The following is a 25,333-nucleotide window of genomic DNA, read 5'->3' on the forward strand; positions in this document are numbered from 1 at the left end:
ATACGGGAACAAGTTTTGCATTTTGAAAGGAGGTTTCACAAAAACATCAAGTTATTCTGAGTGTTTCTTAGTTTTCACACTTTTGGACCAATATACAGTTTTTGACGACTACATCTGCTGTTTACGCCTTAGCTCTTGTTGTTTACAGTCCTTGGTCCATAATCTGCTGTGTGTTTAGTTCAGAATTTACATCTTCCTTAACACAGGCTGTGACAAATGTAGCCATTCACTCTAGGATCAATATTCATAAATGGCAACATGGATAGTTTGGATTAAGAGTCAATAAAATGGGTTTAACCCAAGTCATCTTGAATTAAAGAAGACTTTGATCTTCTGTAAATTGACAGAGACTATTTTTGTTTATCCAACCTTTTTTTTCTGCAATGGGAGGAGAGAAAAGAGGCTTATGTTTTTCTTTTTTTCTCCTTTCCACATGATTATCTATACACTTGTCTTTTTGTGCTTGGAAAATCAGATTTTTTGATCAATTTGTTACACAATGCGTTTGTCTATCTGCATACACCCCAGACTCGACATGGTACTTCTACGTATTCAATCTTGTGGCTGAAAGATTTTTGACATTTTATAAATTTTTCTTAGACCTAAATAATTACATTTTTGAGACCAGATTTGCTAATATATAATAGAAAACAAAGGCTATGAGAGATTCCCTCAAATCCTGGAGGATGAGAAGTCTGCAGGGCTTAAAGGATTTAAACAATGCTTATGGCTATATCCCTGTAGGAGTCTTGTCGGATGCATAGCTTCAGACATCAGGGCAAATACTGCAGGCTAGATTATTGTTACATAATAATCATAAGAACTGTGTTTATTTATTTGACATGACTAAAATGCGTTCCTCGTTTGTGTTGATCGCACTCTGCTCGTCTGATATTAATCGCTTCATTTATGATTTTCTTGGACAGGATTGTGAACACAAGCATGAACTAAAAGGTTGCTTTGGGGTGTTTAACAACAGTAAGAAAAACTGGAACCTTCAACTTTGAAATTGTAGTTTCTGACATAATATTGCAGACTGTTAACTGCTTTGAGTTACAATCTGAAGTAAAGAAACTTTACTGGATACCTCAAGGAATAAGTAAAATTGGAGTAAACCAAAGTATAATACACCATTCATTCATTTGAGATCAATGTATGACCTGTAAAGTGTTACATTTTTCCTACTGTTGGAATTTTACCAAACTTTTCGGCATATGTCCCATGACTATAGTTTTATAAAATGCAATTTCATTAAAATAATAACTTGAAGTTTTCTACTGACTAAAATGTTTGCCAATTTTACTTTTGTGAAGTACCTCAAATTCAGTGAGCTTGGACGGATAGTGTCTGTAAAGACTGATTTTACGATGTAGCGCTGACTATAAGTTTATGGTTGTTGTAAGTCTTTTTCAATCTCTAACAGGTTTTCTATGAGGACTGCAAAGTATGAAGCTCCATCCATCTTCCCATCAATTCTAACCAGCTTTTCTGTCTGGCTGAGGAAAAGCATTCCAACAGCATTTTACTGCTACTAATGTTTTTTCCACTGTCAGCATTGTGTGTTGAGGGTTTTAGTTTCCTACCAGACACAGGTTATGGGTGCAAGCAAAAAAGTTCAATTCAGTCTCCTTCTTTGACATGTTTGAGGCGTCCGTTACAAACTACAGATGAGAAAATCTCTTGACTTTCTTTCAGGAGCTCAACAATCCTTGTACTCATCAGATTTTTGAAACACCACCTGTTGAAAATTTCTCAAACCCAAATCGATGATCTCTGTAGCTCAGACAGTGGCTGCTGCTCTCACCGATCTTGTCTTTGGCTGCCCTGTCCCTAAATGGCCGTTTCTTACTAGGTTTGCAGTTGTGCAACACTGCTTTTATATTTTCCACAACTTTATAACTGACCTTGGTGTTGTGTTGCTTGGTCAGCTTGTTTATTCATTAATGTTCTTTAACTAATTATGATGCCTTCACAGAAAAGTTGTTTTTTAAACTGATTTTAAATTACACAGACTCCTTATAGTAAGTAACTGTTGAAGGAGGTGGTTGCATTGGATTTTATTTAGGAATTTTCAATAGATAGATGCATCACATTTTGCAGATTTGTAATTGTTAAAAAAAACAACCATAAAACACTATGAACCATGGATAAAAGCCTGTTTAGACACAAGTGGTTGTGAACTGATAATTAAAGTAAAGTAAGAGCAAGGACAGGAGAAGGACAAATCTGAAGATTCTGCTGAACCAGAGATGAAATTAAATTTTGCATTTCATTTGGAAATCAAGGTCCGAGGTTCTGAACACCATAGAAAACCTGTGGGCTGTTGTGGAGAGGAAGATGAGAGACACCAGAAGAAGAAGAAGATGACCCGAAGGCAACTATCAAAGAAATCTAAGCTTCCATTACAATTACATTCATTTTTTGTTGATATTCTGATTTTCCAAGAAATTTTGAATTTTCTCTACCTGTAACTCAATCATTACCACTGCAAAAAACACATTTACACATATAGTCATCTTACAACTCTTTCTCTTGTTAAATGAAACAAAGTTGGCATGGTAAAAGCCACAAGAGAGATGATTGAGTTTCTGGTGGTTTTCCAAAAATCCAGCCACTGTCAAAGTGCACCAGAGGTTTCCTATCAAGTTTCCATCTGAAAGGGAGAGACATGCCATGCTCCAAGCCAACCAAAGAATGACCAGAGTGAGTAAATCAAAACTCTGAAAAGCTCTGGAGGTATGCAGAAACCATTGGGGGAGGCAGAACAGAAACAGAACTTGAACACAAAGCTCTGATGTCTTTCAAGCTGATGGGAGCTGGAGAAATATTATTACTTCTGAGTTACACAGAAGAAAAAGTTCCCAATGCACACTGGCAATAACCTATTCTTTGGCTTTCTCAGGACCTCCTGATACACAATAATTCAAAGTTATGGAGCATGGTGCTTCTAATGTCTGATTAAGCATAGTCTCTATCTGAATGTCAGCACATTTTCATAGAGCAAACTAGCATCAGTGGTGCAATATACCAGCCTGGATGTTGGTATATTGTTTAATTGCAAAATGCTTTGGTCTCAACATACACATTTCAAAAGAAGACAGCTGCCTAATGCCTTGTTTTCTGCCCGTTGACACCAAGGCAGTAAATAAGAAATGCTTTAGTGTTTGGGCACTGAAAAACGCTGCATCTCAAATCTAATTACATTACCACATATAAAACAAAGCCAAGGTTTATCAGGAGCATTAGACTTCATAGTCCTGTATGAGCGGACCTATACAGAGAGAAGTCTGCCTGAGTATGTGGGGGGCCTCAAGTCTTCGCTTTGTACATTCATGGTGAAAAAGGAAGTACATTTGACAATTAATTTGGGAATTTAAAACTTAACATTTTTGCAAGGTTCTCAAATTATTCAAATGCAAAAATCACAAAACTCCTCCTCATCATTCCAAGAAGATAGTATTTAATAAACAAAGATCATGGTATGTATAGCAGCCCCATCTCGTCCCCTGGAAAATCTACCCATTTTTTAAAACCTTGCAGTCTTCTCTGACCAGCCTGACTTATTTTGCAATCTTTTTATTACCATCTTTCACTTTTTTTCTGTCCCTGCTGTCAGTTCTCATTCACCACCCAACTGCATTGTCTCCCTCTTCCATATCCTCATCTGTCACCCCCGAGGGCTTTAATCATGAGCTTAATGTCACACCCTATTGAAGGAATCCCTGAAAACACAACCAGTCACATATCTACTAGACAGCAATCTCAAAGTTGCTTGTCTTTTTTTATTTGAAGAAAGCAAATTGCAAAGGTAGCTCAACAAGATGGAGCCATCCTACATGCAGGCTGCTCTACTAGGTTTGCATATGCTGGGAAAAGCTGTTATATGTGATTACTGTGCCCTGAAATGATATTTTCACTGCCAAACGTTTTTGCATTTGTTTCGTTGATACAACTACATGACTACACCCGATTCTCACGTCAGAAGAGTAAAACTTTTGCCAGTACTTCTTGCAAAATAGCTCAAAATGATCTAAATTGGATGAGAAATCTCTCAACATCATGTTTCAAACAATGGCACAGATTATTTACTGGATTATTTCCTTATTTTTAGAGCTGGAAGGTGAAGTCAAGCAAGCCCACAGCATGGAACAGCATGGATAAGAAAGTGCAGTGAGAATGTTGGTGATCTTTTGTTTTCCACTACACATACCATATTTACTCTTGGTTACCCCAATACTGCTTCAACTTTGTCTCTAAACTGCACAATATGTTCCTGATCTCAACATTTACTCACTGGTAATCTTAATATTTGTTCACTGGTAAATGCTTTCACTGGATTTTATATTCGGGTATCCAAACAGGACTTAAAAAAATAAGAAAGGAAGCATTTTCCTTTCACTTTAATCGTTATACACTTCTTTGTTTGGATATATCTTTTAAAAAAAAACGACTTAATAGGTTTTAATTAATTGGCTCATTAATTGTACAAAATGTGAAAAAGTTAAAGGAATGTGTATACTTTAGCAGGTGCCTAAAAATCTGCTGAATAAAATGGTTCCCTTTTTTCTAAGAAGAACCAAAACTACAGAAATCTGAGGCTCATAAAGAGAAAGGAGAAGAGTAGCTCAGGAAGAAAATAATTAAAGGCTGCTGATTGATTTTATTTCAGCAGTGGGGAAATTAATCTCCATAAGCTGCTGATCCAACTAGGGCAGTTCAGGTTGTGGCAGCAACTTCTGCATGTCTTGCATCTCCTGAAATGATCAAACACATCACTGGGCATGAATAGAGACCAGCCTCTTTTTAAAGCACCGAGTGAGATTATGCCTACGGAAATACATTCCAGTTTTCAAGGCACATTAGACATTTTTAAATATCCTTTTAAACTTTTCTATATTTTGCAACATTGTAACTTCACACTTCAACACACCTTATTAACTTGTATTTGGCACACCAAAACAAAGTTGTGTATAATTCTGAATAAAATGTGAACATATTTAACACTGCAGTTTGTGATTGAAATAGCATAGCATTTTTTTCAAAAGTCCAAGCAGAATTAATTATGAATTACACCAGAACTTCCACCATGTGAGACCAGGTATTTCTATTCTATTTCATTCTTTTCTATTGTTGGTACTGTATGGAATGCAACCACACGCAAAGTCTTTAGCATTCAAAAAGAAACACTTTATGCTACAGTCTGAGTCCCCGGTCAAAAATACAAGATTGTCAAGAAGACTAACTTTCATGCCTCTACAGGCAGAAAGACAGGGACACTACTTCCTTTAAAAATCTTGAAATAAAGTTTAAATTAATGTGTTCTGCTTTGAAAGCCACACTGTGATTTGACAACATTTCTGGATAAAGGAGAAAAGAATACATAAATTCAAACATGTTTTCATGGATAACTACCACTTCTCAAATGTCGATTGCAGTATGTAAGATCCAACTTTCTTTTGGTCTAAACGTGCAAACAAGTTGCAAAGCACACACCAAAAAAAAATCTATACGCTCCCACCTTTTTGGGAAAAGAAAAAAAACTTAGGATGTACGGATTTGGAAAGAAATTATTTGTATTTATGCTAAGATTTAAAAAAAATACAAGATAAAGCAGCATTATTCATTTGTGATGTCCTGCTAAGCAGGTAAATTCCTGAAGTCCACTTATTGTATTCTAAGATGCATATTTAAATCCAGAAAGTCAAAAGATTTTAAAGCTTCACCCACTACATGCCAGAATCCATGCTCCAGCAGTCCTAGTAAAATTTAGAAGGTCTTTATCCCTAAACCTCTGTCATTGTCCAATTTATAACAAATGTGTCTCCTATTTTTACCATCCTCATGGTTTATAGGTGATAATCCCCTGCAGAAAGCAAACTGACAAATTGAAAATTCATGACCATGTACATATTTCACCAGCTTAGTACTTATTCTTTTCACAGCCATCTACTGCTGCCATAGTGTCAGCCTCTGGCCTGTTTTCACATTGTATAAAAGAGTAAATTTCCCTGTAAAGGTCCAGGCTTAAATTTCAAGATGCTGTATCTGCCTTTCACACTGTTAGGTCAGGTAATTTTTATGACACACCTCACTGTAATATTGTGGAGGTAATTCAGGAAAAAAAAAAAAAACAAGTGTAAGAAATATGAAAGAATATTCATTTCTTTTATTTGTTCCCTCCAGCAGCTTCTGCGACTATATCAGGAGAAAGAAGCTTCCAAATAAATAACAATAATATAGAACAGCATGTCTAATATCTTGTCGGGCATCAAAGTTGGAGATTAAAGCTTCGTTAGCCAACTTTTATTTATTCCCTCCCAGAATAAAATCAAACCTCACCAGAATATTTTGAAAATGCTCTCATTTGTAGCTAACCTCTGCATAAATTTTACTCCATGACTGTACTGGCCTAATTAAGGTACAGGCTGCATGCAAGGCTCAAAAGCTAAAGCAGAAGCTCTTCACTGTGGCAATGAAGACTCTGTTCCTACAACAAGTAATACTGAACAAACACAGCTCATCCTTTGACCAATCAGTTTTAGTCCTGCATAAACAGAAACCTTTTCATCTTATTGTCCTGTTGTAAACAGAAGACAGCTCTTATGCAGAATATTACTTATGCACACCTCATAATGTGGTAACTTAGTTTAATTTAATGCTTACAATAATGTGATACAAGGTCAATAAAGACACACAGGACAAACAACCACACATCTATACACTGAGTCCTAAGGGCAATTTAAATTGTGATCAATTGTGCTAGCATGCATCTTCATGGGAAGAAGTCAGTGTACCTGGAGAACCTACGCATCGATCGGGTGCCACGCAAACTCTATACATAAAGGTCCCATGGACATACTTTAACTCAGGACCCTCTTCGGTCCGGCCGCACAGAAGGTTCATAAAACGACAGAGGACAATTTCAAGGCATCAGACACAGGTGCGATGCCAAGGCAATATTTAAATCTTTTTTAAAAAGATTTTGTTTGGCTCTAGAGGCCTTTATTTGACAGTTGCCAGACAGGAAAGTGGGTTGTGAACGAGGGGGAAGACAAGCACCAAAGGTCATCGGACTGGGACTCAGACCCGTGACAGCCACGTTGGGGACTTGGGTTGACTTCCACACGCCTGCAGTCAAATTTCTTGTTTATTTGTACATGTACAGTATACTGACCATAACTCATTTGTTGTATAATATGGCTCTATGTAAATGAAAAAAAACATAACCCCCTCTTTAAAAACAAAGACTCATGAATGACAAACTTTAATAAAAGAAAAATTGTATTTACTATTTTTTTTTCTTTCAAAATAATGCATAAGATAATGCACTTTTTAGATTAAAACAGAAAAGAAATATTTATTCTGGCTGATGCTTAAATGTAGTAACATATGGTATTTATATACATCTATATGTTTAAAGGTTGTTACAATTGTAATAATGTTATTTTAAACACAATGAACTACTTTAGTTCTTCATCTCTTGGAGAAACTCATGATGACAATTGTAACCTGGGAATCTTGAAAACTGAATTAACTGGTCAATCAGACACATCATACATACTTGAATAATACAAAAAAAAAAAAACATTTATTGAAAAATGCATCCAACCCAGAGTAACCCGATTACAATTATTGTCCATCACCTGTAACCTCCAGATTAATTACTTAAAAGGCAAGAGGAGAAAGCCTGTGTCCTATTTTAGATTTTGACTGATTGATCATAGTTTGTTGCATCTTTCTCTTAGTTCAGTTTGACATAACAAAGTCAGAAAATGCCAAAGGCAGAGGATAGATGCCATTTGGTTGCTACAAATATCAATCCAGTGAACTACACAGTCAGCCAGTCTGCAAAGCCAGAAAAGATAACAGGTTTCCTCTTTAGATCATCTCTGGCATAACTCAGAGCATCAATCAGGGGGAGATTTGTGTAGATATATGCCATTTTTAACTGAGGGGGGAAATCTCCTACTTGTAGATGAAGGTGATCTATGACTATGCTCTGAATATTGTAAAAATGGGACAGAAGAGAGCAAAGTATCAAGAACTAACTGAAACTAAAGAAATGCATGTATAAAAAACTAACAAAAAAAAAAACTGATCATGAAGAATGTGGAGTCAGAGTTTGTACTCTGTGGTACCTGTATCATTTGTGACACTTGAGCTGGCTTTGGTGGGACTCAAAATTATATTTTATTAATTATTTCCGTTTGAGTTTATTTATATAGAGCCAGTTTGCAACAAAAATGTCACCTAGGCGCTATGCTATTAAAACCATCTAGTTCATATCTAGAAATATCGGCAACAAATAACTGATGTTGTGCTACAGCTAACAAACTTAAACTATACGGTCTCTTATTCTTATTTTTTTTCATTTGTTTTGGTTTTCATTTCTACTTTTTTGTGAAACAGCATGCTTTCATTTTGCCAGTCACTTTGTTGCCGGTACACTTGAATTTCCCCAATTATGGACAATAAAGGGTATTTCTGTTCTCCAAAAGGAAAGGGCAACGGAGAAAATTTAAAACCTTCCTGCTGGATTTGAAGTGGATCACAGTGAATGAGGAATGACACCGAAAATGATACATGGCACTGAACAAGTCCAAATTTGTCTGATGATACTGTTTTTTAAAACTTTATATTTATCAAATAGTCATATGAATATATATAATTAAGAAAGTATGACAAAGAAGTTTCTAAAGCTCCACATTGATGACTTCATGACCATTATAGATGGATGCTAAGATACTTGCTTATTGATATGTTCTGTTTATAAGCATGAAGAAGCCAGAAAAAAAACTCTGCAAACTTTTCCCATTCACATTGCAGAATACTCCCCAAACATATCAAATATATTTCTGCACAGGTCTTTATCATACATGGAATTTATTTTACTCTGCCAAACCACCTTTTTTTTCCTTTTTTGATTTGACATACAGCAATTATAACAACAAAGCTCAGACTGAAATTGTTACACCCAAAATATTCTATGGCATCACAGGAATTCAAATTGCATCTGCAGAGTTCAGTGAAACATAAAAGTATCCATCCCTCAAAAAGATACGACTGCTTTAATGTTGAAATGCCTTTGAACTGATGTCCTTCTTGTGTGCAACACCTTTCCCCGTGGTTGAGGAACTGACAGATCGAGGCCAGCCTGCAGTGACAGTGGCAAATTAAGATGTATTGCTTTTGCCGAAATGATGAAATCAGGACATCGTTGGGGGAAAACCAGAAAGCTTGTCTGGTGCTCAAGACTAGACACCAGTACATCTGTACATATTATCTTTTACAGACACCAACCTTTGACAACATCAGAAAAGCTTTTTAGCATTCTCTTTTGCATAGGGATAAAATATACGAGGTTGTGTTTGCATGCATTAAAGTTCTGATTTAGTCAATTAGTTGTTAAAAAATAAAATACATAAAGATGGGCTCCATGATTGGTTCATGGAGGGCAATAAATTACTCCACCATCACCTTAAAACAGGGATGAAAAATATTCCAAGGCAGTCTCTGAGCGTTTGTCCACCTCTAAACCCTCTCCCACGGGCCTCTGTGAGCCTGCATATATATTAAAGTTTGCTTCTGCTTTGATCGCTCCTGCATGAGCTTCACATTTTCTGAACAGCAGCACAAGTGTTTTTTTTTTTTTTTTGTAGCATTCTAACTTATGGCAAAATGGTTTAAATAGCTGAATTAGGAAAAAAAGAAAAAAGGCTGATTTGTTACTTTATTTATGGAGAACTGGCCGGGTAAAGTGTCCAATGCTGCTTAGTGGAGATAAGTAATGACTTTCAAAATTAGATTAACTAGCTTGCACAGGCTCATGATGGGCTCATGATGCTTAAAATGCTGTACACTGGTTGGCAACAGAGTTAAGCTTTTTACCAAGTTCATTTCTTTCAAAGGAAAGTAATGCACCCGATTTGAAGAAGCCACTGCAGAGCTAGTGCTACTTTACAAAACTGAACATTTCCTTACTGCTTTCCTGAGCTTCCAACTACAATAATACAGACACAGGTAACATCGTGGTTGGATTTTAGAGCAGATATCTGCACAAGATCAACCCTCCAAAACTCTTGGGTTTCCCATTAAAAGATGGTAAACCCCATCATCTGATGTGCACGTGCACAGTAATTTTAATAATGTGCACAATATTTAAAATAACATTTTAGATTATTTAGTGTGGTAGGAAAAGGTACCAAAAAGGAACAACACAATTTATTTCATTTTACTAATAACTACTTAATATACCTTACTATTTTTAATGAGCAAGGTTCCAGTTTATGTTAAGAATGCATATTTAATTTAAAGCAATCTACAGTAGTCCCTTGATGGAAACGTTATGGGCAATCGAAGAGCCAAACCCCTGTATAAGCGCTCTTTTTGTTCTTCTTTGCCTCGTCACTTCTAAGAAACAGTTGACTCAGATTTTTTTGCATCAAAAGGAGAAGAAAGACAGAACAGGAGGGAGGGTAAAAAATCTTTAAACTGAAAATAAAATGTCCCTGAGCTGAACAGCATTTGATGATTTGGTTTTTGATATCTTGATATTCTTTTATGAACGTCGTTACTCAGAGATAGCGGCGCATTGTGAAGATAAAGGTGTCACCTCAAACACTCCCCCCCCCCCCCATCTCTTCCTTCCCTCCTTCCTTTCTCTTCCTGCTGTGGTAATAAAAATGCCACCTTTCCCTTGGAGCTCTAGCCTAAGCGCCTGATCAAATCACCATGGTAACCATTTACAAGCACGTATATGCTCTCCAACCTCCCTCTTTCTCTATCTGTGTTTATCTCGTTGCTCTCCGCTGGTCAAAATTCTCCTCACACGTTATACTTCTATCTCCTTACCCTGTGCAAACACAGAGACAATCACTGACCTGTGGTGTGTCTTGTGACGAAACTTTTCTCCCCAAGAGTATCAAATAAAAGTCTGGAAAAATCTGGAAGTATATTGATTGTAAGCACACCATGCTTTACTCTAGTTGCGCTATACACTCACTCAAAAGATTTTACCGTTATCCGCTGAAGTGATTTGTAAGCAGAAAACAAGAAGGATACAACTTTAATTTTGTCCAATTTTTTTTTCCATCCCAGCAAAAGTGTCTTGTGCTTTAGTTGGAGTCAGATGTTGGCTATGAATAATTATAAAAAGTGCTTGAGGGAGCGTGCTCCGGTGGCGTAGAGGGTAGCGCGCCCCACGCTTGGAGGCCTTCAGTCCTCGACGCGGCCGTCGCGGGTTCGATTCCCGGATCAGACGACATTTGCCGCATGTCTTCCCCCCTCTATTTCCCCCTTTCCTGTCAGCCTACTGTGGTAAAAGGGACACTAGAGCCCACAAAAAGGACCCCCTGGTGGGGAACAACAACAAAAAAAATAAAAAATATTAGTAAAACGAGTCATTTAGACCCAAAGGACCAAGGCAGGGCACCACTCTTATCGAGAAACTAGCCGAAAAGTTCAGTCTCAGTGATTTAAAACACTCAGCTGAGAAGACCTAGGTCTTAAAAGAATAGATGAACGTGTAAGAGCATAAATATCTGCGCAAAGGTGTGGTGCATAATCGTGGACCGCTTTGGCACTGCTGGACAACATCGCCAGTTGAAGGGTTCAGAGTGAGCTTGTGTTCAGAGACTATATAGATCTGCTGCGACGTGTTGGTGGTTTATTATCCTTCAGATTGCCCAGAGTGCCCATGCTGGGTCTCTCTGTAGAAGTTAAAGAAGGAGCTATGCGTTATCGGTGCTGGTGCAGCTGGAGCTGCAGACAGGTCAAGACAGTCATCCCCCAGTCGAGCCATGCCAGCTTTGTGAAAGAGCCTTTACGAATAGAAAACATCTGCATTCTGTAAATGTGTGACTTATATGAGCAAACGTGCCTAATAAATGTAGTGGCACTTTGGTCTGGTACAATACACAATTCCTCCATTTAGAATAAACTTCTACATTCCCTAGTCACAGCAAAGGACTCTCTGACATGCTGTATGTCTTCAAATCCCGACTGAACACTGCTGTTCAAACAATTTCCACTTGGATTAATCAACACAGTCTTATTTCCTTCGTTTCCTATTTATTTTTTATTTTCTTGAAAAATGGATTGTTTTTACTTTTTGTGCGATGACCTTACAGCGGTATCTTAAAGGGACACGTTGAGAGGCGTCTTTTAAATATATAATCGTTATTATGAGACCTATCTATTGTAATACAAGCAGGGATTGTTGTCATGGTTATTGTAACATGTGGTGGCAGTCTGCCAGGCTTTTACACTTCTTCATATATGAATTTATGGGTGGCGACAGGGCAGACCAGCAGCTGCACTCCATTTCCCACAAAGTGGGATGTATAAAGGAAAGTTGTGCCGCCACATGCACGCGCATGATTTAATACTTCTGAATTTTTTCTCAAAATTTGACCCTATGACATGTTTTGGTGTGAAACCTGCGTACTCTTTTATACTTGAGGCCCCTAGAGTTTCTAAAGTGGCTCTTTTTCAGCCTGCTGGAACTTGAGTCAACACAAAGTTGACAAATGTTGATAACAGTTATCACACAAGCTCGCTTTCAGTCCTTCATGACTAGATGTCCAACAGGTGTTGTGCTATGAGGTTTGAATTGTGATTTTCTCCCGATTTAAAGCTGAAGTTGATAACCATGCCAGATATTTGGGACAGGTTTTCATGCTAAGCAAATATTTCAGGTCATCCATTTATTTTGCTTTTTTTTACCCACCATTTTCTTCTCCGTGAAAGACTGTTATTCTGATAGCGACTTGTGAACAAATGACTTTCTCAAAGTAATCCAATACACCATCTTTGGAAAAGCAGCTAAGAAGCTCTGCAGGACTATGTAAAAAAAACAACAACTTAAAAAGCAGTTTCCACAAGAAAAAAGCTGCAGCTGTAATTTACTTGTGATAATAAGAAGGTCCATTAATTTGGGACTCTACACTAAGCTAAAGTCATTAGTAAAATGATCCGGTTGCATTTATCGATTGGTACATTTGTTGATGAACTGCAACAAAGTTTTTCTTTTCACGTGGAGGATTAATTCACAATACCTAAGCCAATAGATTGCATAAAAGTCAGAGCTCTATTTAATCCTAAATATATAAATATTAGAATAAAAGGTTACAATAAGTATTTACATAACTCAGTAATAATTCTAACCACACTAACTGAGAAATGTATACTTCAATAAACAAATAGATTAGTCTAAAAAAAAACTGATTTATTTTTAATTTCATGTCTCTCCAAAGTCTGTGATAAACAAAACCATGTGTTTTGGTTACAAATCTACTTTCAAAAAAGAAAAAAAAAGAAAAATAAATAAATAAGATTAGCAAAATTCAAATTTTCTGGTGGACAAGTATTTGTCATGCTTATGTAATTCACCTACGTTCAGCAAAAGCCTCTTATTCAGCACAAAAATCCAATTAATATACGTGTTGTGCGCTCACTCAACTCAGCAAAGTGTCTCTGGCACCCTACATGTACAGTGATTAAATGTCTCTGTAACATATTCATTGTGTCAGAACTATATGAGGGAGGATGGGGGGCTTGGGTTAATTGCTCCAGGGGGCTCAGCACCAGCCCATTGTTTCGCACCAGGGCTTCATCTCCTGCTGAAATTTCTTCTCAATAATAGAAACCACAATTACTGACTAGAGCAGCGGAGCTCTCCTCACCAATTATTCATGATAGTGATGATTCCCCCCTCCCAACAATTTTTTACCTTATTGCAGTAGTGCTACAAGAAGTCTCTCCCGAATGCTTCATGCCTAGAGCAGTACACCTGAAGATGAAGAATGAGATGAGAGGTCCTCTCCATCTCTTCTTTTAGTGCTTGGAGTCAAAGCATTCGGTTTGGTTTTATAGCCCAACCCCGCTATAAACATCTCTACAACCTTTTCCCTGGCCTGTCAAGTGTATTTCTTGGTATTCATTATGCTATTTGTTCACCAATGGATCTCAAACTAACTTCTACGGCTTTAACTGAATAGCTGGGTTGAAAAGTTTTAATTAGTTGCACTGGATTTCATTTAGTGGCGTCAGTTGGAGGGGCAAGTACAAGTGGATTCCACTCTTTTCAGATTCTTACTGGTGAACTATTGTGAAACCAAAATATTATTTTTCATTTCAAATGCAGTTTTTCTATCACAAAAAATCTCCCCAAAGCACCCAAAGGTGAAAAAAGGATCAGTTTCAGTGGGTTTAAGTGATCCTAATTACTTTTTACTAATAGAGTAAGGAACAGAACAATATATCCTGCTTTAATTCAAATGCATGTATTAACAGCCTCAAGCATGTGCATGTGTGACAAATATGCCTCGTTTGTATCACAGCTGTAGTGCTAGTTGTATAGTTATGTCAGAGGTCGACTCATTGTCTACTAATTCAAGGTGACATCCTATTGGAAGAGGATTAAACTTCAGACTTTTGGATGAAGCAACAGAGCAGCTTGTTGAGTTCACAATTATGTCTGAAAATACTTTTTGTTTCTATACACCATACCTTCCCAGCTATAAGCAAAACGCATTATGGAGAGGGAAAAAAAAAACAAATATAACTCACCATGTCGGTCACATTCATTTCTAAGTTGACAAGCATGGGAAAGACCTTGTCTATGTTCATGATAAGATGGACATGTCCAGTAACACGCTGCTGTATTCAGTTACCTGCTTTTCAATAAACTCACATTAACGTTCAACTTTGGCATGGATGCCTGGTTGACAGTTTCTGAAGCACCAATGTCCATGCTCTGATCGTAGTGATCAGGAATTATTTCTCTTCAGTCTGGCATAAAGTCTGGAAAATGCAGTATTATCCATGTGTTTTGATATTAAACATATCCAAAACACACACACACACAAACTTAAGGTACTTATTAAGGAAACTTCATGTTCACTTTAGGACTTTCAGTATGACTAAGCTGGTTTACTCCTTCATTAAGGACCTCTCATCATTGTAGTTGAATTTGGAAATAAAATTTGCTTCAGAATAGGTCAGAAACTGATCGTTTGCCTACAGTATCAAACAAATTGTTAATTACAATTTTCTGAATCAATTCATATATTAGCATGCAAAGGGTTCAACATAAAGCTGTGTAAAGGTGATGTTCAAAATTAAATGTTAGTGAAAAGATTGACTAGACTTTGTAAGGTTGAAAACTTGTGTACTTCTTCATGCCGTCAGTTGGAACATAATTCGCTATTAGGATCATCACGTGTCAATGTCTAAGAGACACCATCCATTAATGAACATCTTATGAGGGAAGGGTCAAAATATCAGAAAGAGACCAAGCTGTTATTCAAAATAATGAAAAACCATAACTTAATGCACTCTAAATGGAAAAAGTAAAATAAAATGCAGACATAAATGTCAGGTCTGTAATGATATAGTTAGAAAATGCTTTTTTAAGCGGCGGGAGAGCTTATTTTAATGTGAGCCTGTTCTGAACCACTTCTCCCCAAGCTTGCCGGCTAAGATGAGTAAACCACCGACAACTGACAGAAAATACAGCACGAGTTTCTCCCAGAGGGCAACTTTATTACCTCACCTCCCACACAATTTATGACACACCACCAAAAGGGTAAATTTCTAATAACGTAGCAGGGCTTCTCTGACACTAACGAGTGGCTGCAATCCTGCAGCCATTATTTACTGTCAGTCACAGAATCAACCTTTTTCAAATTGCTTCTTAGATACTTCACAGAGAGGCAATTTAGCAAGAAAACGCGAGCCACCGTAAAACGAGGGAAACGCGTGGAATTCAAATCGCACTAGACAACCTATGACCAGATAAACCAGCGGCACTTTAAATTATGTTTTTTTAAGAGGCTTCTGGTGAAAAATCATGTGAATATCAAACATTTCCAAAACAAGAATTTTCTTTCTCTCAATACAAAAAATATTGATTTAGAAACATTGAATACAAGAAATATTGATTGAAACCCCAGCTGTAAATCATCAACTACTCTAACTGCAAAGGATTAGCTGAGTATGGGCCAGACTGCAGCCGCCAGCAGAATAGGCTGCTGAGAAGTGAACTGTTTGATAAGCTGTAACTTAATATTGAGCTGATTGAAGTGATCTGACTATTGCATTTGCAGGGTTAGTCAGTGTCTTCAGCACCTGCCATCAATGTTCATGAAAGGAAGCCTCTAATGTCAGCTCCAGGCAAAATCTAATTTCTGTCATTCACCAAATTCTGTGTTTGAAGCACTAAAAGCTACTATTCGGTAAGAAAATATTAAAGATTTTTATGATCCACAGTACAAGGCCACATTCGTGCAATGCAAAAGAGAGAGAGAGAAAAAAAAGAAATGTTTTCCATTTTTAATATGAAACTGAAAAACAAAGACTTAAGGATTTCAGTCTTCAAAATTATCACAAGACTGCGTTAGGGTCTGGTGATACCAAACTAAATTTTGGACCACAGAGTAAGATATTATTTGCCACAAAACCCCCAGAGGACTGTTATGAAACACTGCGGTATACTTTGGGGACGCATTTCCAGATGGATTCCAGTTTTATATTTTCAAGCAAATGGTAAGGCTACTTAAAACCCAAAACATTCGGGTGTCTGCCATTAAGCTGGCAACAGCAAGGCACTTTATATTTCATAGAGTGGGAAAATATGCCAAAGATCTAGCTTGCTTCTAGATTTTTACAAAATACCAAATATTGTAAGGTATATTAGTATGAGGATGTGAATAGCTATGAAACATTTTATTTGTGCATCTTTCCCTCAGGTTTGTTTTTAAATTGGTACCAAATATATGTAGTATGCATTCTGCTGTGTGGCTGCATACATGGCCGACTTTAAATAAAAACTGTATATGTCAACCTTTCTGGATAGAAAAGGGAAAAGCAATAAAGTAAATAGCATTACTTTCATTCATTACTTTTTTATTTTCAGCGGTTTATCTCCTAAATTCATCGTCATAACCAGAAATGAGGCTGAACTTACTGTACAGTGCAGATCGATTTTTACCAGTTCTGTGAAAGACCTGCATTGAACAGTTAAAAGATCAATACATGCACATTTGCAACAAAAAAAAAAAGCTACAAGGATTTAATGCTACAACCCCTGCTTAGTTAACAAATAAACTTCACATGGACAGCCAGATTTTATCTGTGGGTAAAATCTGGCTATACTAAAGTATAGCTGTCAAATTATACCAAGCCTCTCTTTTTTTTTTGTCTTTTAAAAAAGTTTAATATTTTGCTACTGCAGTGTAAGCAGTACAGTACATATTGATCTTCCTTCTCTTTCCCTCTGCAGCTGCCATAAACAGTATCAATGGATCCATTTGTGTGGCCCGTCTTTACATAAATATCCTGAATCAAACTGTGTGCATGTGTGGGAGGAAAAACATTTGCTGGACTTTGAAGTTTCTTGGTAAATGGCCTTTTGGCAAGACTGCAGATTTAAGCACTTCAGTGAATAGTTTTAGTTTTTTTAAAACAACTTCAGGAAACAAAATCAGCTAATGTCCGAGTCATCCTCGGATACATTTAAAGAATGACAAGACAAGATCAAACTAAAAAGTGCTATACAAGTGTAGCTGGACTCCCTGTATGTTTTCTCTGTCAGTGTTGTTCAAATTGGCTGACTTTACAGATGTTGGCACTTGTTATATTATGTTAGACACCTTGTAGGCTCATGAGGTGACAAAAGAATATGCTTAGATAAAAATGTAGAACATTAATCATAATGAAGCTTTGGCAGGCATAACAATAAAGGAAGGGGCAGTGTGAGACACGAATCCCATTATCCCCAAACTGCATCAACTACAAGGACCTGAATGCTTCCAATCCCACAGCATTGAGCCGGCATCTTATCGTACCAGTCTGAATTTAATTAGTGCCCTTTATCAAGACAGTCACACCATGCTGACCTAAACTGTTTTTGTTTCCCACTAAGAGACGCGTACAATTGAAACGAACACCGTGCTTTATAATTCAAAGCAGACGCCCCTGAAGTCACAGAGAAGGTTCTGTGAAGCAGCAGAGGAAGTCAAGCCACAAGCAAAAATAAGAAAAAGAAAAAGGAACAAATTAAAGGCTGCAGCTGCGCCACTGCTGGGCGGCTGGGATGCTAGTTGCACCATGAATGCATTATCATTAAAAGTTTTCTGTCCCGGAGCAGAAGGCAACCCATGGAAATGTCAGACACAAATTGAGGTTCATTAATATGCTGCACAAGCCCTAAGAGATCCCTCTACCCCATGACGCTTTAACTGTTGTCTAAATTAGGCCTTTAAATGAACTCTTCATACTATTCAGATCTGGTTGTCTCAGGGGTAAACGATTAATAAAATGGCAAGTATCCTGGATCTTCATCCCCCATTTCAATTGTATGTAAATACAGAACTGGGAATATTCTATTAACCACAAACTTTACAGCAAATAAACTCATGCTTAATTTCTACAGCTGGTGTTGCATCTGCTGACAGAAAAACATTCTGACCTTGAAATGATTTCTTGATGGCGGTGCACACAGTAAGCAACATCTTTCAAGGCTTCATAAAGTTGTCATCTTTGTTATCTTTTTGTTTCAGTTCTGTTTTACGATTCAAGTGAGCCAACAAGCAAAGTGAAATACAAAAAAGAAAAAAACGTCTTCAGCTTCTATGTTCAATTATATAAGTGTAAGAAAACACCCAGCTAACTCAAAGGTTAAGCCTAGAAAATGTCAAACTTATCTCTTCCAGCTCAACTGCAAACAAACGTTAAAAGCTGTGAAATATTATTTTGCAAAAGAAAAAAGAAAGATCTACAGAAAATTCAGAATTTAAAGTTAAAATTTCTTCTTTTTAAAAAAAAATTCTGATAAATCAAACAACAAAATATTTTCACATTAAACACAGTTAGAAACAGTGATTTCACAGATTTTAAGCATGTAAGGTGAGAAGAGAACAGGCCTCAGAATGGATCCCTGCAGCACACCAGAGGTCAGAGGAACGGAGACGGAGGAGGACAGACCACCTACCATGATGGAGAATATTCTGTTAAGTAGGACTCCAACCACTGAAGCACTGGTGGTGACAGCTGAACCAAATGACTTATGAGGACTGGACGGCCTACAGCTGTTCTAAGATCTAGCAGAACAGGTTTTTAGATATCCAGTGACAAAACAATTTTTTTCTGTAATTTGAGTGCCATACCGATAGCTGAAGCCAGATTGGAATTTCTCAAGCAAGTTTTCTAGAGAACACTGGAGCTGAATAAAAACAATCCTTTTCAGAAGTTTAAATAAAAAAGGTCAAATGGGATTTTAACTGGAAAAGGCTGCTTTTTATAAATAAAATAAAAAAAAGAGACCTAACCACAGCATGCTTGATAACAGATGGGACAGACCCTGAGCTTTAGACAGCTCTTAAACATCAGGAGACAAGCACCAAAGATCTGTTTGAGCGTCTTGGAGAGAATTGCGTCCAGAGGACAGTTGGTAGGTCTCGTCCGTTGAACCAACTCAAAGAGCTGTAGAGGCAACAAAGACAGCAGAGTTCATTGGAGGAACATGTAATTGAACAGTCCTATATATACATGGACTCTATCTGTTTGATAGAGTCCATGTTGTTAACAAAAAGAAGAAAATCATCACAGGTAGACTGTCGCAGTTTTTAGAAGTTTGGTAGAAGAATAAATGGTGGAGTGAATGGCGCTAAATAAAACCCACAATTGGTTACATCTGGTGGAAACTAAATACTGAGATTTAGCTTGCTTAACATCATTTTGATATTCACAAAGAGAGTCTCTCAGTATCCCCAGGGACACATGAAGTCTGTCTTTCTGCCATCTGCATTCTGCTTTTTTGCTTCTCTGTGAAATGGCCCGGGCTGTATTATTAAACCTGGCTTGATTTTTGTAGAAGTCTGCTTTAGAGGAGAGATGGGGTCCACATTCTTAATGCAGTTGTACTGAAAAGACATGCCAAATTCCTCTGGACACAGAAGAATGTCCGGCCTATCAATGGAGTATAATTCACTGCATTTACAGGCAGCAACAAACTATCCTGCAGTGGAGGAAGTGATGGAGAAGTGCAGGAAGTATAGGTTTCACCACAGGAGGAGTGCACACATGGGGGACACATATTCAAATATAATGGGAAAGTGATCTGGAATACATCTGTCTCATATCTCTATAGTAGATACAAGAAGGCCATGAAAGATGATTAGGTCTAGTGTGTGATCATGTCTATGTTTGGGCCCTGACACTGATTGAGACAAGTCAAAGCAATCCAGAAGGTTTTAAAACTCAATGCCAACTGGTTTCAGGGGCTGCAAACGTGAAACATTAAAGTCACCTCATAGATACAGCCTATCAACAGATCAGCTAGCTGTTCTGAAAAACCTGATGAAATTCTTATTATACGTTGGTGAACAATATACATATTCCACCACAAACAGTCAGAGCTGTTGTAGTATTTTAAAGACAATGATCGACAGGTGAGGTCATGATTGAACACAGCAGAGAGACCGCCTCCATGGCCAGATATTCAAGGTTTCCCTTTATGTTAGGCAGGAGTAGACTGGTGCGTGGAGCTCAGAGAGAGCACTGTTGTCCCCTGGTTTCAGCCTGGTTTTAGTCAATAGGAATAGATCTAAATGGTGAGTGGAGATGAGATCGCTCGACAGAAGAAAACTTCTACTTATAAGCAATCAGGTATTACACACACATATCACTGCAGCACACAGCTGACTATGGCCTCTGCAGCACGACTAAGAAGGTGGAGATTCTGTCATGCACGGTTCCATCTCTGAATCCTCACAGGGCAACAAGAGGTGGAGCCAATGCCAGGGCTAACCAGTACGAGCAACTTATAGCAATGATTTTTCGAGAGCTGGAGATCAAAGATGCCAAGTTCCAAAGGTAAGTCATGTAGATATCCATGATCAATAATAATGTTAATAATGACAAACAATTGCACACCAGAAACAGCAAAACACCAAGAATGGAAAAGGGCAGAACAGAAATAATACAATTTTATTTATGCATTTCTATTATAACTCAATATAATAGAAGAGGTAGAGTGTGAGGCATCAACAAAGGTGCCAACTTTCCGTGTTCAAAGCAAGTGTGGTGCCAAGCCATTCAAATTTTTAGAAGTTACCAGTACAATTGTAAACTGATAAACTGGAAGCCAGTGAAAGGCTACCAATGCAGAGCAAATGTGGTCACAAATTTTACTTCCTGTCATGAATTGAGCTGGTGCATTTTGCAATGCAGCAAAACGTATAAGAAACCATTTCAAATGACAATGCTTTTTGCCGAATCCCATCTGATGGATTCAGGTGGCTACATTTAAACATGCTGTAATGCAGGGGTCTCAAACTCCAGTCCTCGAGCAGTCCTGCAGTTTTTAGATCTGCCACAGGTACAAAACACTGGAATGAAATGGCTTAATTACCTCTTCCTTGTGTAGATCAGTTCTCCAGAGCCTTGCTAATTACCTAATTATTCTATTCAGGTGTGGTGCAGCAGAGGCACATCTAAAAGTTGCAGGACTGCAGCCCTCGAGGACTGGAGTTCGAGACTCCTGCTGTAATGCTTTCAACAGATGTCTTGACATGTTGAAAATATTGCAGCAAAATGTTTCATATTCTTTTCAATTGAGCTTTCCAGCCTCTGTCTTTCATAGAACACGCTAGATTCACACAAGAGGTTCCCATACAGAGTCGGCTGTTAGCAGGTAGTAATGCTAAACATGCTAATCACATAGTCAAGATGCTAAAAAGAGCTTAAGTAGGAAGAAAGAGGGATATATTTTTAATTGGTATTAATTATTATTAACCAAAACCCCCCAAACAACTGAATGTTTTACACTCTATGTCTTCAGGTTAAAGGCTTAAAACCCAGATACTGAATGCCAGCCAAAAAGAAAAATAGTTTAATACATAATGTGGGCTTAGTGAAAAGTAGTTTTAATACCTATTTAACTGATTAAAGTGTGCAACAGACTTTTAGTACAAATTACTTCTTTAATAGGGATGACATACTGAAACATTGTACTATCATACATAAAAACGAATGAATGAGAAACATCCAAAACAGCAACTCAGATACGGATCACATGTCAAGGCATACTGGAACAAGTCCACACCCTGTTAAACTCAACTAAAAGATACATTCGATGAACCTGAACACAAGCATAGCACAGCATACTTCCAGAACACTTGTAGAAAGACTTTCAGCAGGTTTGGTCCACACATTACTCATCAGCATCATAAACAAATTATGTTGTGAGATGATTTATCAAATTAAGAAATATTAAAACAGACAAGAAACTAGCACTTACACATTGAAATGTAGTTTCATTTAATGTAAACAGTCTTAAAGGAAACTAACACTTTAGCTAACACCTCCTGACGTTTTCCATTTACTCAGGATTAGTAAGTTAGGTAGAGCTCAAGCTGGTTACTAATCACTGAAAGGCAGGACAAGTTTAATATACTGCACTTTTAGTTTTGTTTATTCTTGTGTAAAGAAAGGCACATTTCTGAGGTATATTAAGTAAGTTTCTAATAAAAATGAAAACTTTCATATACAGTGACAGGTCTTGTTATCCTATATTTTAAAAGGGGTTTAGAGTCACTGAGAAACACTTAAGCATAAAGTTGTTCATTAGTGAGTTGTGAACTTAAATTGCAGAAGGAAAATAAGAGAAATCGAAACAATTTGACTCATCAACCAACCAATAGAAATATCCTACTGTTAAGATAAAAAAAATATATATATATCATTCGACAAAGAACATTTTGTCTTTAAAAAATGAGACATCTCCTAAAAGATAATACAATGTTTAAAAGGTATAATTTAAATTAGAAGTAAGAAAATTGATTTCAGTCAAAATCTACTAGTAGTGTTAAATTTTGAGGGTAACAATTTATCTACGCTGAACTCTTACAAAAAAAAAAAAAAAAAACATTCAGAAACAAAAAGAACTTGATTGGTTGTATACAGGTAAATGGCAGAATAAAACAAAACTCAAACCCAAGTAAATAACCCCAGACTGGGCTCCTTGTTTGTTGTGTCACTTCTTAAGCACTTATTGCCTTTGCTTCGTTTTGTTTTGTACAGTGTATGGTTGACTTCCAGTTTTTGATTTGATGCTTTTGTTTTGGTGAGACAACTTCTGTATACAAGTTATAGAGACAGAAAGGAACGGAAGATAAGTTGCAACACAGTGTTAAAAAGTATTATTGATAGAGAGGCACAAGGTATGTTTATTTTGTAAATAAGGATCGTTCTAATGTTGATCGATTGAAATTGTGAATTTATTTTATTGTATACAAACTCAAGGGTATAGTTTTGAATTAGAGTTGAGATTTTTAGCGGTGAACATTAAGATTGTAAGAGCGTGTTTTCGTAGCTTACACTGTCTTTGTGTGTGCGTGTTTGTGCATGCAGCTCTTACTGTGAAATTCATGGTTTACTTCCAATAAACCTGGCTGTTCATCAGTAAAGCCACAATCCTTCATTTGGGGAGGGGGTCTACTACAGATACTATCCGGTGACAGAGCTGCAAACTGTACCGTCAGCTGAAATTCAGAACCATGGACAGCGGATGTCAAACGTTTTAACACGAAACTTTAGAAAACTCGTGGTAGCTCAAAACACAAGCCATAAACGACACAGAATTACCCAAATAATACGTCAAACTTCAAACACTAGAAAGTTGCAGTGAAGTCAAAAAAGTTTGTTTGCAAGTATGCTTACCACGCGTTGACTAAACTGCTTAATACAATCGTTTTGTAGTAGAATCATGTGATTACTTTAACAAAAAATAGGAAATAGACAGCACTAAAGTTTTGCTTTTTCTTAGTGATGTAATATGATCCAGTCCAACTCAAGATGTGGATATATTGCTAGCACAACAATGCTATTCGGCTTGTTATTGCAGTAAAAAGCGCAGTGTCGCTCTAATTATTAAGAGCTGCACGCTAATTAGCAAACAACGAGTAGGTGGCTAAATTTAAAAGCTAATAGTTCCTGTTCACTGCTCTATCATCTATGACACACATAAAAAAAAAATAAAAAGGACACTGCACTGTGTAGCCAGGCCTGAGCTAACAGACAGATGTTCTGTGTAGTAACAAAGACTGAGTGGGATTTAATCCATTCAATTAACCGCTAATGAACCACGCTGTGAGGACCCCGCCGCAAAACTCACCTAGGACGAAGAAAGGGAGCTCGGTGTTTTCCAGGTCGTCCACCACCACCACGTCCCCTGGAAAATCATTCCTCACGGAGAATAGCAGCTTGGGCTCCGAGGCCGACGGGCTGTGCATGATGCTCAGGTCGTTCTCCCTCAGAAACGGCAGCGCTGACACGGTGACGCTCTTCATCTTGCACTCGGTGTCCTGGCTCTGGTCTTCGTCGCCGTTCAGACTCCGGACTGTGGTGATTTGGCTGGCTAGAAGGAGCCACAGCAGCCCCATAAGTCGAAGCAGCGGTGTCGGCTCCATGTTTAGACTCGCCATCTCCGTCGCTCCTTTTTTCCCCCCTCTCTCCTCTCTCACCCTCCTCGCGGTTTCTCTCGCCGACTGCTTGAGTCTCCCAGCGCAACGCTTGAGAGAGATGTGCTGCTCGTGGTGCACCAGCGGGCTCTCTCAGTGTAGGAAACAAGCGCCTCCTGTTTCTTGTCTCTGATCAGTCACATGGTTTTTGTTGATACATGGCTGGGCATCGACTGTGTGGCTGTTTGACTGTGTTTTAATGCTGTTGACCCCCTTATTGTAATTGATCGATAAACTGTCTAAATAGCTCTGTAATGGCTGAGCATGGATTACTAACTGTGAATGCACCCAAAGTGCCCTTAAGGCCCCATCAACAAAAGCATAATCATTTTTAATCTAATTGTGCATTTGCCCTCTCATACGAATTTGCATATCATAACCAAGGGACACCACTGGCATTTTTAGCAGTTTGCCTGACCTCTTTTATTGGGTGGATACTAGACTGGTGCATGTATAATTGCCTAATTGGTGGTTCAGATGCACAAACTGATTGCTACAACTCCCTGTACTCTGTCAGTGGCTGTAAGATCACAAGTTGTGCTGTTTTTTGTGAGTTGAGAAGGCTACATTCTGTGCCCAGAAAGGTTAATACTTACATTTTGAGCTCACCATTGCTCTCCTATGACTCACTTTTGTAAGAAAACAGATATCTGTGTAATGAAACTCAGTCCAAGAGTAAAATTAAGAGAGAAATCATGTTAGTCAAGTCTACATGATTTAAAACGGCTCAAAATATATACAGCTGTTCAGCAATTTAACATGGGTCTTTAAACTGTGGGTTTATATTAAAGTGGGAACAAAATAAAGCATGA

At 37.7% G+C, this 25,333-nt stretch overlaps 1 protein-coding gene across 7 annotated transcripts in view; it reads right to left on the reverse strand.

Annotated features, from left to right (window-relative positions):
• The window catches only part of astn1 (astrotactin 1), a 342,774-nt gene extending 317,890 nt beyond the window's left edge, over positions 1-24,884 (reverse strand). For 3 of the 7 annotated variants that reach the window (XM_044133572.1, XM_044133571.1, XM_044133569.1), the window contains exon 1: positions 24,176-24,883. In XM_044133572.1, coding sequence (XP_043989507.1) covers positions 24,176-24,485 — 310 coding nt within the window. In that variant the 5' untranslated portion in view covers positions 24,486-24,883. Of the gene's footprint in view, positions 1-24,175 lie in introns of all 7 variants that reach the window. The other 4 variants (XM_044133570.1, XM_044133575.1, XM_044133574.1 and 1 more) reach the window with 2 other exon arrangements.
• Positions 24,885-25,333: the final 449 nt, after the last annotated feature.

This window comes from Gambusia affinis, linkage group LG12 (genome assembly GCF_019740435.1).
Source record: "Gambusia affinis linkage group LG12, SWU_Gaff_1.0, whole genome shotgun sequence".
NCBI classification, from domain to species: domain Eukaryota; kingdom Metazoa; phylum Chordata; class Actinopteri; order Cyprinodontiformes; family Poeciliidae; genus Gambusia; species Gambusia affinis.